Below are 16,338 nucleotides of genomic sequence, written 5' to 3' on the forward strand. Positions count from 1 at the left end.
AGGCCGTACAACCAGGACAAAGGTCTTTTTTAGGCCACAGCCCAGAACGGCCTTCCTGGAAGATGTACCAACCTCATACTCAAGCTCCTCTACCTCCCAGGAGCAGATGTAAAATCATGCACATATGTTTGACGCAGCTCCTGGGTCGGGTTGCATAAGTCCTCCCATTCGGATAAAGGTATGGAACCTCATCGATGATGTCTCCTGTCACGGATACAAGTTGGGAATATTAAACTGGTTTGAATATTTACACTGGTTTGGGATAAAACTAGATTAGTTTATACTGCACACAGGTATGGTTGGAGTTGCCTTTCAAGACAAGGCTCACAAGAATGGGATGTGGACTGATCATTGTCAACAGCCCCAACCCACATGTGCAGTATAGAGGATGCTCTTCATTGACTATAGCTCTGCATTCAATACGGTCATCCCCACCTAGCTCACCACCAAACTCCACCAGCTAGGCTTCAGCTCACCGATATGCGCTTGGATCCTGAACTTTCTCACGGAGCGACCGCAGGCAGTGAGACTGGGCCCGCACCTGTCCTCCACCATCACCCCGAGCACCGGCACACCACAGGGTTGTGTACTAAGCCCCATGCTCTACTCCCTCTTCACTCACGACTGTGTCCCTGCATTCGACACCAACACCATCGTGAAGTTTGCAGACGACACAACAGTGATTGGGCTGATCACCAACGGTGATGAAACAAACTACAGAGCAGAGGTGCAGAACCTGGCGGACTGGTGCGCCAATAACAACTTGGCACTAAACACCTCCAAGACCAAGGAGCTGATTATTGACTTCAGGAGGTCCCATTCTGGAGAATACGCCCCAATCTCCATTTACGGGGAAAGTGTGGAGAGAGTGTCCAGCTTTAAGTTTCTGGGCACCCACTTTTCAGAAGACCTCACATGGTCCACGAACACTGCCGTGCTGGTCAAGAAGGCACAGCAACGACTGTTCTTCCTGAGGACATTAAAAAAAGACTGGTCTGCCCCAACAGCTGCTGACAACGTTCTACCGCTGCACCACAGAGAGCATACTAACGTATGGCATCTCTGTGTGGTATCTCAGCTGCACGGAGGCGGAGAGGAGAGCTCTTCAGCGCGTCGTCAACAGAGCGCAGTGGATCATCGGGACAGAGCTACCAGCCTTGGAGGGCATCTACCACACGCGGTGCCTCAGGAAGGCCCTCAGCATCCATAAGGACTCATCACACCCCTGCCACGGTCTGTTTCAACTACTTCCCTCCGGCAGACGTTACAAGGCCTTCTACGCCCGAACCTCCAGACTCGGGAACAGTTTTTTCCCCAAGAGCTATAGCGGCTCTGAACCGGCCCTAATGAGTGCCCCCCCACCCACCCCCTTTGGACAGTCTCCCTCAGATGGTCACGTCAATCAATTCAGCTTGCTTATTTATGTATTGTATTTATTTACCTTTCTTGTACATCAGTGGAGCTGCACACTAAATCTCGTTGCACTGACGTGCAATGACAATAAAAGATATTATTATTATTATAATTATTATTCTGAATAACTTCCATGTGATCATTTCCGCTCATAGGGTTGAAGATATTTGAAATTTAACTGGATGAGGCAACGATTCACTCAGCTGCGTTACAATGGGCTAACTCCAGTTTCCAGATCATTTACCAAATCACTACTATCAGTGCTTCGGCTGCACAGAGCTAACAAATAAGTAGCATGGCCAATCTGGATGATATTGAACATACTCTATTTTACTAAATTAGCCTTATCAGCCACATAGCTATATTTGAGGAATTGGTTCTCACCCGTCCAGTTAAATTTAAATTAAGTTGATACCAACTGAAACTATTGATTGTTGGGATACAATCATCCATTTATTGGTCTGGGATCAGCTCTGAGACAAAAGATTAGACCTCTGCTATTTTTAGCTGAAACAATCAAAGTCACAATGATGGACAGCTTTGCTCCACTAAAACCTCTTATCCGTAAATCTTCAGTCATTTCCAAACTGATGCTATTGCCCAAAGATGGGTAATTTACTAATACCATCTCTAGTTACGGAGGCAGATGGGATTAGCATGAGTTATCAAGTGTTCAGTCATGGTATCAACTGCCAATGGATACCAGGTGCATTCTGTGCATTAAAGGGTGTGTGGATATGCATATACGGCATGCACAAGTCCAAGGTGATACACTTTGGTGGTGGTATATGTTAATCACAAAGGTACAATCAAATCAAAGTATCCGGTGATAGTTTTACCAAACTGCATTTAGCACTAGTGTATTATTATGCAAAATCAATGACAACACAGAATGAATGTGTGATCACAAAGTATATAATGACAATGTGGATTGATAGAACACTAACTATTGAGTTGCTTGCATCCAGGCTCAATCAACGATGAACGAGGCATACAGTGGCGAAGGGTGCATTCTCGCTACACTAGGAAGGAATGTTCCTTTATGTCTTCCTCCATTTGGCCTCAATAGACGGGTCTTGCAAAATTCAGCAAGATTCCCACTTCCGGGTTTTCATAGTGCCTGCCTGGGTTATACAACTATGGCTCCTGCTGAGGCTAAGAATGAACATAAAACCTTACATGGTTAATTCCGGATAAAAAGATCCTGTTTCAGTTGTGATGTTGAAACCTTCCTCTGCATGATATATCAATCATAGACTTACAGACTCTGAGAGATCGTTTCTGCGGCTCGGGTTGTCAAACCATAAGCGTTAAGAGTGCTCACAACAGATTGCAGGGATAGCACCAAATAGCAGCAATAGAGATGGGAAGCATTGTTTATGCTTCCTTATGTTTAACTCGGCACATAAAAATTCAGTTTTATGGGATTATAACATTGTTACTATTCCATTACTGTGCCATAAGTACCTCCTATTCATTTGGCTGATGAGTACATAAACCACTCTGTCCGGTCTCACCCTCTGATATCCAGAGATTGAAGGTATCGTCAGCTTAAAACCTCCCAGGCTTAGGGACGCAGAGATATGGGTTGTTAACATTGTACTAAGTCACTTCACCGATGGGCATCAGCAACATCCCTGCCCATGGTCATACTCACATACTAGTGATTACGCCATGGCATTGAGTACAGCGCTATGGGTCCAGTCATTGCAACACTGGATAGGATGATCATATCTGTGGGCTATAATAACATGTTTTGTTTATGATTAATCAAGCAGATTAGACAGGGACAAAAGACCAAACTAGTTGCATATCCCATGGACCTTGGGTTGCGTGTGATCACGCATTTACACCAGTATGTCAAGGTTCCTAAGAGCCTTATAGACTGACAGCAATATTATTAGTTACATAAAATCTTGTTAGAACAAATCACTACGAACCTTCTCCAGATGGTTATATGGGTCTGGCATATACAGGAGTGTACATTGACATTGAGTCTCACTCCACCAGGACCGCTTTACCTCAGCAGCAGGGATGGACCACATGCTAGCAGTTGCAGGATGGTCAAACTATTGATCTGTCCAAATATTCAGAATAAACCTATGGCCAGATCAGGGGTATTTGCCAACTCTATGTTAGGTATGGTTCATACTTCCTCCAGGTTGAGGGAGGTTACTATTACCACTATTATTCATTAATAGCATCAACATATCTATATCTATGTCATGTCTGAATGCATTCTTAATGTTGACTCATCATTGGCCTACTGATGCAGTGTATGACGCCTGGACTCGGTTCCACGGCATGAAATCACAGAGCTTTAAAATCTTCACGTAGTCACTCACGTGACTCCGAAGTAAAATAGTAAGATTAAACGAGAACTTACCAGTTTGAAGTTTGATCTTTATTTTATGAGGAGTAACGTTGAGGGATTACGTGCCCTCTGCTCCCAGCCCTCTATCATAAAGTTCAGCTGGTATTATGGTTCTCTTATCTTACTATGATCAGTTCAACAACTGTTTTCTGTGATTTCACACCGCTGCTTTGAAGATTGACACGCATGCGTACTGGACGGGGTCTTCACGTAATCCCTCAACGTTACTCCTCATAAAATAAGGATCAAACTTCAAACTGGTAAGTTCTCGTTTAATCTTACTATTAATCTTCTGTACCCATGAATCAGGCTACAAGGTATGAGTTCATAGGGCTAGGAACAGAATTAGGTCATTCTGCCCCTCATGTCTACTCCACCGTTCAATCATGGCTGATCTAACTCTCCCTCCTAAATTCACCTCCATAACCTCTGTCACCTGTCTAAACAAGAATCTGCCTTAAAATATCCATTGACTTAAACCTCACAGCCTCCTGTGGCAATGAATTGCACAGATTCACCATCCCCTGACTATAGCAAGATCCCTCCCCCCTCCCCTGAGCCCATCTTGCACCCATCTCCCCCTCCCCCTCCATTTCAACACAACTCGAACCTCGTAAATCCTCTAGCTTCACAATTCGCAACTCACTAATCCTTTTATTTCACTCCTTGTACGTGTTCATCTCTGGCCTTTGTCCAACCATCTACCCATCACTAACCTGCCTCGCCTGTGTTCACCTGTGACCTACCATGCTTTGTCCTGCCCCTCCACTCTTCTGGCTTCCTTCCTCCCAAACCTGCAATCAGTCTGAAAAAGGATCCAGACCCGAAACACCACCTATCCATACTTTCCAGGGATGCCACTGACCACTGAGTTACTCCAGCATTGTCTTTTCCTCAGGAGCCTCTGATGCTCAGAAACATTAATCATAAGTTCAAGGAGCAGGATTAGACCATTCAGCCCATCGAGTCAACTGCACCATTCAATCATGGCTGATCTATCCTTCCCTCTCAACACCATTCTCCTCCCTTCTCCCCATAACTCTTGATAGCCCAACCCATCAAGTGTCTGTCACTCTCCACCTTGAAAATACCCTGAAAGGGATGTGATTCGGCCATGAAAATGTGAGTCTTTCTATCTTTAAAAGCCACGGATTGGGTTAAATAGTCATCATCAGAGCATGTTTTGGTTGTAATTACCGATGTTAATTATTTTAAAAGTTGATGTAAATAATTGGAAAAAAAACTAGTTAACCAAAACTAACTAACCAAAACGCATTAAAACAAGCACACCTCCATAAACACATTAAATTAATTAATAAGATTTTTTGTCTCCCCATCCTCCAGGCCTGGAAACCAAATAAAGCCTCCAACTACATAACTGAGATGGAGATATGGTGGGTGACTACAATCTGCGGCTTTTAATATTTAAACTGTAAAGATTTTTATTTAGTGATCATTGGTAACACAATGCAGATAAAAACATAATAACACTTTCTTCTTTTGCATGCTTTTTTTGCCCTGAATCACCCCGTTATAGTCATACAGTGGAAACAGACTCAACTTGCCCATGCCGACAACATTACATCATTACATCCACGGAGTATCAGGAGCCTTTAGTTTGTTCTTTTTAATTACGTGAAACTGAAATAATTTTACCAAAACGTCTTCCAAAACGAGCTCAGCAAGTAGCCAAAAATTGTCGGCTTCAAAGTAACTCACTTCAAACTTTGCTCGGAGGGCTGGGAACTTATTTTTGCTTTTATATTTACCGGGTTTAGCAGCTGATTGACTGTTCCATAGTAGAGAGGACATACCTTCTGTAACGTGAACAGTACAAAGGCAGTATGAGTTGGCTTCATTTCTTAAGAGTCACTCGTAGTCTTTACGAATGCTATTGATAAAATTATCATGCGGGTGGCACAGGACATTTAACAGCAGCTGACTATCAGATCAAGGCAATTTAATGTGAACAAAATGCATGGCACGTGCCACATTCCCCACATGATTTAATAAAATAGAGGAAAGTCCCGCAACACTGCTCCTGTGAAATAAGGTGACAGGAATGAGTGGGTTAGCATATGATGAGCGTTTAATGGCACTGGGCCTCTATTCGCTGGAGTTTAGAAGGATTAAGGGGGAACCAGTTAGTCTAACATCGGTAGTGGGGAAACTGCTAGAGTCAGTTATTAAAGATGGGATAGCAGCACATTTGGAAAGTGGTGAAATCATTGGACAAAGTCAGCATGGATTTACAAAAGGTAAATCATGTCTGACGAATCTTATAGAATTTTTCGAGGATGTAACTAGTAGCGTGGATAGGGGAGAACCAGTGGATGTGGTGTATCTGGACTTCCAGAAGGCGTTCGACAAGGTCCCACATAAGAGATTAGTATACAAACTTAAAGCACACGGCATTGGGGGTTCAGTATTGATGTGGATAGAGAACTGGCTGGCAAACAGGAAGCAAAGAGTAGGAGTAAACGGGTCCTTTTCACAATGGCAGGCAGTGACTAGTGGGGTACCGCAAGGCTCAGTGCTGGGACCCCAGCTATTTACAATATATATTAATGATCTGGATGAGGGAATTGAAGGCAATATCTCCAAGTTTGCGGATGACACTAAGCTGGGGGGCAGTGTTAGCTGTGAGGAGGATGCTAGGAGACTGCAAGGTGACTTGGATAGGCTGGGTGAGTGGGCAAATGTTTGGCAGATGCAGTATAATGTGGATAAATGTGAGGTTATCCATTTTGGTGGCAAAAACAGGAAAGCAGACTATTATCTAAATGGTGGCCGACTAGGAAAAGGGGAGATGCAGCGAGACCTGAGTGTCATGGTACACCAGTCATTGAAAGTAGCCATGCAGGTGCAGCAGGCAGTGAAGAAAGCGAATGGTATGTTGGCTTTCATAGCAAAAGGATTTGAGTATAGGAGCAGGGAGGTTCTACTGCAGTTGTACAGGGTCTTGGTGAGACCACACCTGGAGTATTGCGTACAGTTTTGGTCTCCAAATCTGAGGAAGGACATTATTGCCCTAGAGGGAGTGCAGAGAAGGTTCACCAGACTGATTCCTGGGATGTCAGGACTGTCTTATGAAGAAAGACTGGATAGACTTGGTTTATACTCTCTAGAATTTAGGAGATTGAGAGGGGATCTTATAGAAACTTATAAAACTCTTAAGGGGTTGGACAGGCTAGATGCAGGAAGATTGCTCCCGATGTTGGGGAAGTCCAGGACAAGGGGTCACAGCTTAAGGATAAGGGGGAAATCCTTTAAAACCGAGATGAGAAGAACTTTTTTCACACAGAGAGTGGTGAATCTCTGGAACTCTCTGCCACAGAGGGTAGTCGAGGCCAGTTCATTGGCTATATTTAAGAGGGAGTTAAATGTGGCCATTGTGGCTAAGGGGATCAGAGGGTATGGAGAGAAGGCAGGTACGGGATACTGAGTTGGATGATCAGCCATGATCATATTGAATGGCGGTGCAGGCTCGAAGGGCCGAATGGCCTACTCCTGCACCTAATTTCTATGTTTCTATGTTTCTAACCTCATTGAAACTTACCAAATAGTGAAATGCCTGAATTGAGTGGATGTGGAGAGGATGCTTTCACTGGTGGGAGAGTGTAGGTCCATAGGTCATAGCCTCAGAATTAAAAGATGTTCCTTTAGGAAGGAGATGAGGAGGAATTAATTTAGTCACCAAGAGGATGGTGAATCTATAGAATTCATTGCCACAGAAGGCTGTGGAGGCTGTTAATAGATATTTTTAAGGCAGAGATAGATAGATTCTAGATTAGTACAGGTGTTAGTGGTTCTGGAGAGAAGGCAGGAGAATGGGGTTAGGAGGGAGAGATGGATCAGCCATGATCGGAGTAAAGTTGATGAGCCGAATGAACAAATTCTGTTTTATCACTTATGAAGGGTGGAGACTGGGAGCATTGAATGCTACGCGTGCAGGTGTTAGCTGAGAGAACAGAGAAATGGCTAGTTGAAATAGAAGTAGAAACAAGGAACTGCACCCGCTGGTTTAACAAAAAAGAGACACACTGCCGGAGTAACTCAGCGGCTCAGGCAACATCCATGGAGAACATGGATAGGTGACATTTCCGGTCGGGATCCTTCTTCAGGATGATCTTTGTTACATCTCCCAGATATACCTATTGATATTCACTAGCCTTTACCCTGTTAATTCAGCTAACAACACCACTTACAGTATATCATTCACTTATTGTCAGTCTCCACCCAAGAGCGGGGCAGAAGGACTTTCCTCCATTTTATTAAATAATGTGGTAAATGTTCATGCATCATTTTGTAAGAAACATAAGATCACTGCAAAATGAGGCGGCCAGAATGGGAGGAGTTACAAATGTAAAGGTTGAATAGAGAAGCAAAAACAGGGAGGGATTTGAAAAAATCGATGAGAATTTAAATTCGCCACATCTCAATTAGAAGACGAAAGTCCGTAAGCAGAGGAATAATGACACAGCATGAGTCAGGAGAAGCACTAAAACAGATAAGTATTGGGTATTTTTGCAGAAAATATTAAAATCATTTACCTGGAGCCGAAACCATAATCTGACATCTCGTGAGGATCACAAGCAAGAAGTCATTATGAAAATGCACTGCAAAACAAAAATGAGTTTTTCCTTTAATAATTTCATGCTTAATCCACCACAGTTTATAAAACAAGTCTGTGCTCATCCAAGACCAAAACCGTTGTCAATGCAAAAAAAACATGAGCAACCCCGTCACTTTTCCCTGCTGTCTCAAAATTATTTGCTTTTCATGTACAAATCTAATTCAATTAAAAAAGTTATTACTGAATCTATTGTCTCCAATCATTTAGGGATTTGGCTGCAGTGAGACTGTCCTTGCTACCTTTAGCCTCACGGTCGACAATGTTCACCTAAAGTATCCGAACATTTCGGATGTTGAGCTGAATATTAGCTAAATATATTTCACAGTGATTCCCCACATGCACAGAGAGAGAACATACCTCATCAGTCTGGTGAGTTGTTCATCAAGTTTACTCCAGCTGATTTAAATTACTGTATTACGATACAATAACACTTTATACATCCCTGGAGGTCACCTGTTTCCCTTGGAAAATACTGTAGCTTAGTTGATTGTCATGTGTACAAAGGTACAGTGAAGAGCTTTTGTTGTGTGCTAACCAGTCAGTGGAAAGACAATACATGATTACAATCCAGCCATCCAGTGTAGATACATGATAAAGGAAATAACATTTAGTGCAAGATAATGTCCAGTAATGTCCAAGTAATGGTAGTCCGAGGGTCTCCAATGACAAAAGACAATAGACAATAGGTGCAGGAGTAGGCCATTTGGCCCTTCGAGCCAGCACCGCCATTCAATGTGATCATGGCTGATCACCCCCAATCAGTACCCCGTTCTTGCCTTCTCCTCATATCCCCTGACTCCGCTATTTTTAAGAGCCCTATCTAGCTCTCTATTGAAAGCATCCAGAGAATCTGCCTCCACCGCCCTCTGCGGCAGAGAATTCCACAGACTCACCACTCTCTGTGAGAAAAAGTGTCTCCTTGTCTCCGTTCTAAATGGCTTACTCCTTATTCTTAAACTATGGCCCCTGGTTCTGGACTCCCCCAACACCAGGAACATGTTTCCTACCTCCAGTGCATCCAAGCCCTTAACAATCTTATATGTTTCAATGAGATACCCTCTCATCCTTCTAAACTCCAGAGTGTACAAGCCCAGCCACTTCATTCTGTCAGCATATGACAGTCCCGCCATCCCGGGAATTAACCTTGTAAACCAACGCTGCACTCCCTCAATAGCAAGAATGTCCTTCCACAAATTAGGGGACCAAAACTGCACACAATACTCCAGGTGTGGTCTCACTAGGGCTCTGTACAACTGCAGAAGGACCTCTTTGCTCCTATATTCGATTCCTCTTGTTATAAAGGCCAACATGCCATTCACTTTCTTCACTGCCTGCTGTGCCTGCATACTTACTTTCATAGACTGATGTACAAGGACTCCCAGATCCCGTTGTACTTCCACTTTTCCCAACGACGCCATTTAGATAGTAATCTGCCTTCCTGTTTTTGCTACCAAAGTGGATAACTTCACATTTATCCGCATTAAACATTATCTGCCATGCATCTGCCCACTGCCCAAACCTGTCCAAGTCACCCTGCATTCTCATAGCATCCTCCTCAGTTCACACTGCCACCCAGATTTGTGTCATCTGCAAATTTGCTAATGTTACTTTGAATCCCTTCATCCAAATCACTGATGTATATTGTAAATAGCTGCGGTCCCAGCACCGAGCCTTGTGCTACCCCACTAGTCATTGCCTGCCATTCTGAAAGGGACCCGTTAATCCCTACTCTTTGTTTCCTGTCTGCCAACCACTTCTTTATCCATGTCAGCACTCTACCCGCAATACCATGTGCCCTAGTTTTGCCCACTAATCTCCTATGTGGGACCTTATCAAATGCTTTCTGAAAGTCCAGGTACAATACAACAACTGGCTCTCCCTTGTCCATTTTCCTAGTTACATCTTCAAAAAATTCCAGAAAATTAGTCAAGCATGATTTCCCCTTCGTAAATCCATGCTGACTCGGACCGATCCTGTTACGGCTATCCAAATGTACGGCTCTCATCTTTTATAATTGACTCCAGCATCTTCCCCACCACCGATGTCAGGCTAACTGGTCTATAATTCCCCGTTTTCTCTCTCCCGCCTTTCTTAAAAGTGGGATAACATTAGCTACCCTCCAATCCACAGGAACTGATCCTGAGTCTATAGAACATTGGAAAATTATCACCAATGCATCCACGATTTCTGGAGCCACTTCCTTAGGTACCCTGGGATGCAGACCATCAGGCCCTGGGGATTTATCAGCCTTCAGTCCCATCAGTCTATCCAACACCATTTCCTGCCTAATGTGGATTTCCTTCAGTTCCTCTGTTAGACCAGATCCTCTGGTATCATAGAAACATAGTAAATAGGTGCAGGAGGAGGCCATTCGGCCCTTTGAGCCAGCATTGCCATTCATTGTGATCATGGCTGATCGTCCCCTTCCAATAACCCGTGCCTACCTTCTCCCCATATCCCTTGACTCCACTAGCCCCTAGAGCACTATCCAACTCTCTCTTAAATCCATCCAGTAATTTGGCCTCCACTGCCCATGGGAGTTCCATAAATTCACAACTCTCTGGGTGAAAACGTTTTGTTTCACCTCAGTCTTAAATAACCTCCCCTTTATTCTAAGACTATGGCCTCTGGTTCTGGACTCGCCCAACATTGGGAACATTTTTCCTGTATCTACCTTTTATAATTTTATATGTTTCTATAAGATACCCCCTCATCCTTCTCAACTCCAGTGAATACAAGCCTAGTCTTTTCAATCGTTCCTCATATGACAGTCCCGCCATCCCAGGGATCAATCTGGTGAACAAGCATGTCCTTCCTCAAATTAGGAGCCCAAAACTGTACACAATACTCCAGATGTGGTCTCACCAGAGCCCAATACAACTGCAGAAGAACCTCTTTACTCCTATACTGAAATCCTCTTGTTATGAAGGCCAACATTCCATTAACTTTCTTCACTGCCTGCGGTACGTGTAAGCCAACTTTCAGTGACCGGTGTAAAAGGACGCCCAGGTCTCGCTGCACCTCCCCCTTACCTAACCTAACCCCATTGAGATAATAATCTGCCCCCTTGTTTTTGCCGCAAAAGTGGATAACCTCACATTTATCTATATTATACTGTATCTGCCCACTCACTCAACCTGTCCAGGTCACCCTGCAACCTCCTAACATCCTCTTCACAGTTCACACTGCCACCCAGCTTTGTGTCATCCGCAAACTTGCTAGTGTTGCTCCTAATTCCTTCTTCCAAATCATTAATATTTATGGTAAACAGTTGCGGCCCCAATACCGAGCCTTGCGGCACTCCACTCGCCACTGCCTGCCATTCTGAAAAGGACCCGTTCACTCCTACTCTTTACTTCCGGTCTGCCAACCAATTTTCTATCCATGTCAACACCCTACCCCCAATACCATGTGCTCTAATTTTAGTCACCAGTCTCCTGTGCGGGACCTTATCAAAGGCTTTCTGAAAGTCTAGATACACTGCATCCACTGGCACCCCTTCATCCATTTTACTTGTCACAGCCTGAAAAAATTCCAGAAGATTTCCCTTTAATAAATCCATGTTGACTTGGACTAATCCTTTTACTGCTATCCAAGTGCCCCATTATTGCCTCTATAATAATTGACTCCAGCATCTTTCCCACCACTGAAGTCAGGCTAACTGGTCTGTAATTCCCGTTTTCTCTCTCACTCCTTTCTTGAAAAATGGGATAACATTAGCTATCTCCAATCCACAGGAACTGATCCTGAATCCACAGAAAATGATTATCAATGCGTCCACTATTTCTAGAGCCACCTCTCTGAGGACCCTGGGATGCAGACCATCAGGCCCAGGGGATTTATCATCCTACAGTCCCATTAGCCTACCCAATATTATTTCTCGCCTAATGACATTTTCTTTCAGTTCCTCTGCCCCCTTAGATCCTCTGTCCTCCAGTACATCTGGGAGATTGTTTGTGTCTTCCTTAGTGAAGGCAGATCCGAAGTACCTATTCAACTCTTCTGCCATTTCCTTGTTGCCCATAATAATTTCACCCGTGTCTGCCTTCAAGGGACCCACATTTGACTTTGCAACTCTTTTTCCCTTAACATATCTAAAGAAGCTTTTACTGTCCTTCTTTATATTCGTGGCCAGCTTCCCTTCATACTTCATCTTTTCAGCCCATATTGCCCGTTTTGTATCCTTCTGTTGTCCTATGAAAGTTTCCCAATCCTCTGGTTTCCGGCTACTCTTTGCTGTGTTATACATCTTTTCTTTAAGTTTTATTCTATCCCTAACTTCTCTTGTCAGCCACGGTTGCCTCCTACTCCCCTTAGTGGGAGTATCGCTCTCCAGTTGGTGGTAGGATGGTTCAGTTGCCTGGTAACAGCTGGGAAGAAACTGTCCCTGAATCTGGAGGTGTGTGTTTTCACACTTCTGTACCTCTTGCCAGATTGGAGAGGAGAGAAGAGGGAGAGTCCGGGTTGAGACACAACCTTGATTATGCAGGTAACCTTGCTGAGGTAGTGTGAAGTGTACATGGAGTCAGTGGAAGGGAGGTTGATTTGTGCAATTTATTGTGCTCTTCGATGGAGCTGTTCCCAAACCATGCTGTGATGCACCCTTGATACATTTTGAATGAATACAAAAGGAGGGTTGCATGGGGGAATACAAGCATTGATAAGATGTTTTCTGCGGTGCATCTGTTGAAGTTGGTGAGAGTTGTTGGGGACATGCCGAACTTCCTAAGGCTTCTAAGGAAGCAGAGGCGGTGGGAGGCTTCATTGGCCATTACTTTGACATGGCAGGTCCAGGACAAATTGCTGAGTACAAAGTCACCTCATTATTTTCAGTCAATAAGTGTACAGATATATCTCAAAGGTAAAGGGAATAAGCAATCATATATCTTGCCATTATCATGAGCAAGGAGTCTACTGGCTTCCAAATCAAACTCCTCTTTACTTATATTTTGCTTGAAACAAAGTTTCACATTTGCCCGTATCTGAAAAATGGTAAAAAAAAAAAACTGGAGATGAGAATTGTGTACCAGGCAGCATCAATAAATAATTTTTATAAGTGCCTTTATGGTACAAGAATGTCACAATGCACAGTGTTACACATTGCATGGGTGCAGGCACAGTAGAGCAACGGTAGAGTTGCTGCCTCACAGCACCACAGACCCGGGTTCCATCCTGACTACGGATGCTGTCTGTTCGGAGTTTGTACCTTCTCCATGTGACCGCGTGGGTTTAAGTTTCCACCCACACTCCAAAGACATGCAGATTTGTAAGTTAATTGGTTTTAATGAAAATTGCCCCTGGTGTATGGAGAATAGTGATAGTGTACTGGTCGGCATGGACTTGTTGGGTCGAAGGGCCCCTTTCCGTGTTGTATCTCTAACGTCTGAGGTAATATAATGATGTTGCCAGGACTCGTGGACTTGAGCTACAGGGAGGGATTGGGTAAGCTCGGACTTTATTCCTTGGAGTGCAGGAGGCTGAGGGGTGATCTTATAGAGGTGTATGAAAAGTGAGGGGAATAGGGTGAATACACAGTGCTTATTTCCCAGGATAGAGGAATTAAGAACCAGAGTAATAATTGAGCCTATGGAACTGATGTTAGATGGGTCGTCGCACCAGGCCCATCTAACATCGCCGCCGGATTGGACCTACCGAACATTCCTGCCAGACCGGGGCTCTCCGAACATGGCCGCCGCACCGTGCCCTACTCACCTCGTCGCCTCACGGGGCTGGCCGAACCACGCCGCCCCACCGACCATCCGCCCACAGGGACCTCCCACCCTCCGCCCGCCGACCTGGACTCTACCCCTTGCGCACTCCCACCATCGATTCCGCCAACCCTCGCCACTCCACCGCCCTCCCTCCAGCAGCCCGCAGCCGTCGCCTAACCTGCAGCCTGGACTCAGCACCGGGCCTGAAGCTTCAGCGCTGCAGATTCGCACTCCCCCGGGTTTGACTGCGCTGGGTCCTAGTGCTAGTCACCCTAACCCTGGTAACCTCAGAGCCTGTTCCACTGGGTCTTCCCCATCCTCCTCAAACTATGTGACCCCAGCTCTTCCCCACCCACACCACAGTCTTCATACCCCCCTCCTCCCTGACCACCCACCATGCCCCCACCACACATCGCCTCAGCCACAGTCCGCTCACCTGCCTTCCTCCGGTCCCAACCCCCATCCTTGCAGTGTGTTCACCATCCCCCCTGACCTCCCCCTCTGTGACACCGAATGGTCTGTCCTCAGCAGAGGTCTTACCTTTGTCCCCTTCCGTCCCCACCTCAATGAGTTCCGCGCCCACCACGATTTGGAGCTCTTCTACCATCTCCTCTGCCTCACAGCGTTCTTCCATGGGAAGGAGTCCTCGCCCCTCATTGATGATCCCTTTTCCCGTCTCCAACGTCCCCTCCTCATGGACCCACCCGCATGGCCTACGGCTTTAGAACTTTTTATCAAAAACTGCCGTCGCGACATCAACCGCCTCAACTTCTCCACTCCCCTGCCTCACTCCGATCTCTCCCCTCCTGAACGCACTGCCATCGACTCACTCCGCAACAACCCAGACTGGGTTATCAAACCCGCCGACAAGGGAGGTGCAATGGTAGTCTGGCGCGTCGATCTCTACAAAGCTGAGGCCACGCGCCAACTCTCGGACACCTCCTCCTTCTTACTCCTGGACCATGACCCCACTGACGAGCACCAGGCTACTATCTCTAGCACCATCACCGACTTCATCAACTCCGTCTCCCTGCCCCCACGAGCCTCAAACCTCAACATTCCCCAGTCCCGCACGGCCCGATTTTACCTTCTCAAAATCCACAAACCTGACTATCCCGGTAGACCCATTGTCTCTGCCTGTTCGTGCCCTACCAAACTCATTTCCACATATCTTGACTCCATCCTATCCCTCTTGGTTAAATCCCTCCCTACCTATGTTTAAAACACCTCAGACACTCTCCGTCGTCTCCGCGCATTCCATTCTCTAGGCCCCCATCCTCTCATCTTCACCATGGACGTCCAGTCACTCTACACCTCCATCCCCCACCAGGATGGTCTCAAAGCCCTCTGTTTTTTCCTCGACCGGAGAAGCAACCTATACCCGTCCACTGATACTCTCCTCCGCCTAGCGGAGTTGATCCTTATCCCTCAATAACTTCTCTTTTGACTCCTCCCATTTCCTCTAAATACAAGGAGTAGCTATGGGCACGCGCATGGGCCTCAGCTATGCCTGCTTCATTGTCGGGTACGTCGAACAATCCTTGTTCGAGGCGTACCAGGGCCCCATCCCCTACCTCTACCTCTGCTACATTGACAATTGCTTTGGTGCCACCTCCTGCACCCACACACAACTGACTGACTTCATCCGCTTCACCACTAACTTCCATCCGGCACTCAAATACACCTGGACCATTTCCGACACTTCCCTACCATTCCTTGACCTCACTATCTCCATCGCAGGTGATAGACTTCTGACCGACATCCACTATAAACCTACTGACTCCCGTGGCTTTTTAGACTGCTCTTCATCCCACCATGCTTCCTGTAAGGACTCCATCCCCTACTCCCAATTCCTCCATCTAGGCCGCATCTGCTCCCAGGATGAGGTGTTCCACCAGGGCATCGGAAATGTCTTCATTCTTCAGGGAACGGGTGTTCCCCCTCCCCTAGTATAGATGAGGCTCGCATCAGGGTCTCTTCCAACCCCCGTAACACTGCTCTCTCTCCCCATCCCCCCACTCGCAACAAGGGCAGAGTCCCCCTAGTCCTCACCTTTCACCCCACTAGCCGTCACATACAACAAATAGTCCTCCATCAGTTTCGCCACCTCCAACGTGACCGCACCACACGCCACATCTTCCCATATCCCCCCCATCTGCCTTCCGCAAAGACCGCTCCCTCCGTAACTCCCTTGTCAATTCTTC

The 16,338-nt window shown here is 45.7% G+C and overlaps 1 protein-coding gene across 1 annotated transcript in view; it reads right to left on the minus strand.

The window, feature by feature from the left end:
* LOC116986104 (transcriptional adapter 1-like) overlaps positions 1 to 16,338 on the minus strand; it is a 35,901-nt gene that overhangs the window by 6,723 nt on the left and 12,840 nt on the right. The window contains exons 2-4 of the mRNA XM_033041273.1: positions 13,315 to 13,405; positions 8,341 to 8,406; positions 5,507 to 5,604 (exon numbers count right to left, since the gene is read on the minus strand). Coding sequence (XP_032897164.1) covers positions 5,507 to 5,604; positions 8,341 to 8,406; positions 13,315 to 13,405 — 255 coding nt within the window. The remainder of the gene's footprint in view (positions 1 to 5,506; positions 5,605 to 8,340; positions 8,407 to 13,314; positions 13,406 to 16,338) is intronic.

Source organism: Amblyraja radiata, chromosome 23 (genome assembly GCF_010909765.2).
Source record: "Amblyraja radiata isolate CabotCenter1 chromosome 23, sAmbRad1.1.pri, whole genome shotgun sequence".
Lineage (NCBI taxonomy): Eukaryota > Metazoa > Chordata > Chondrichthyes > Rajiformes > Rajidae > Amblyraja > Amblyraja radiata.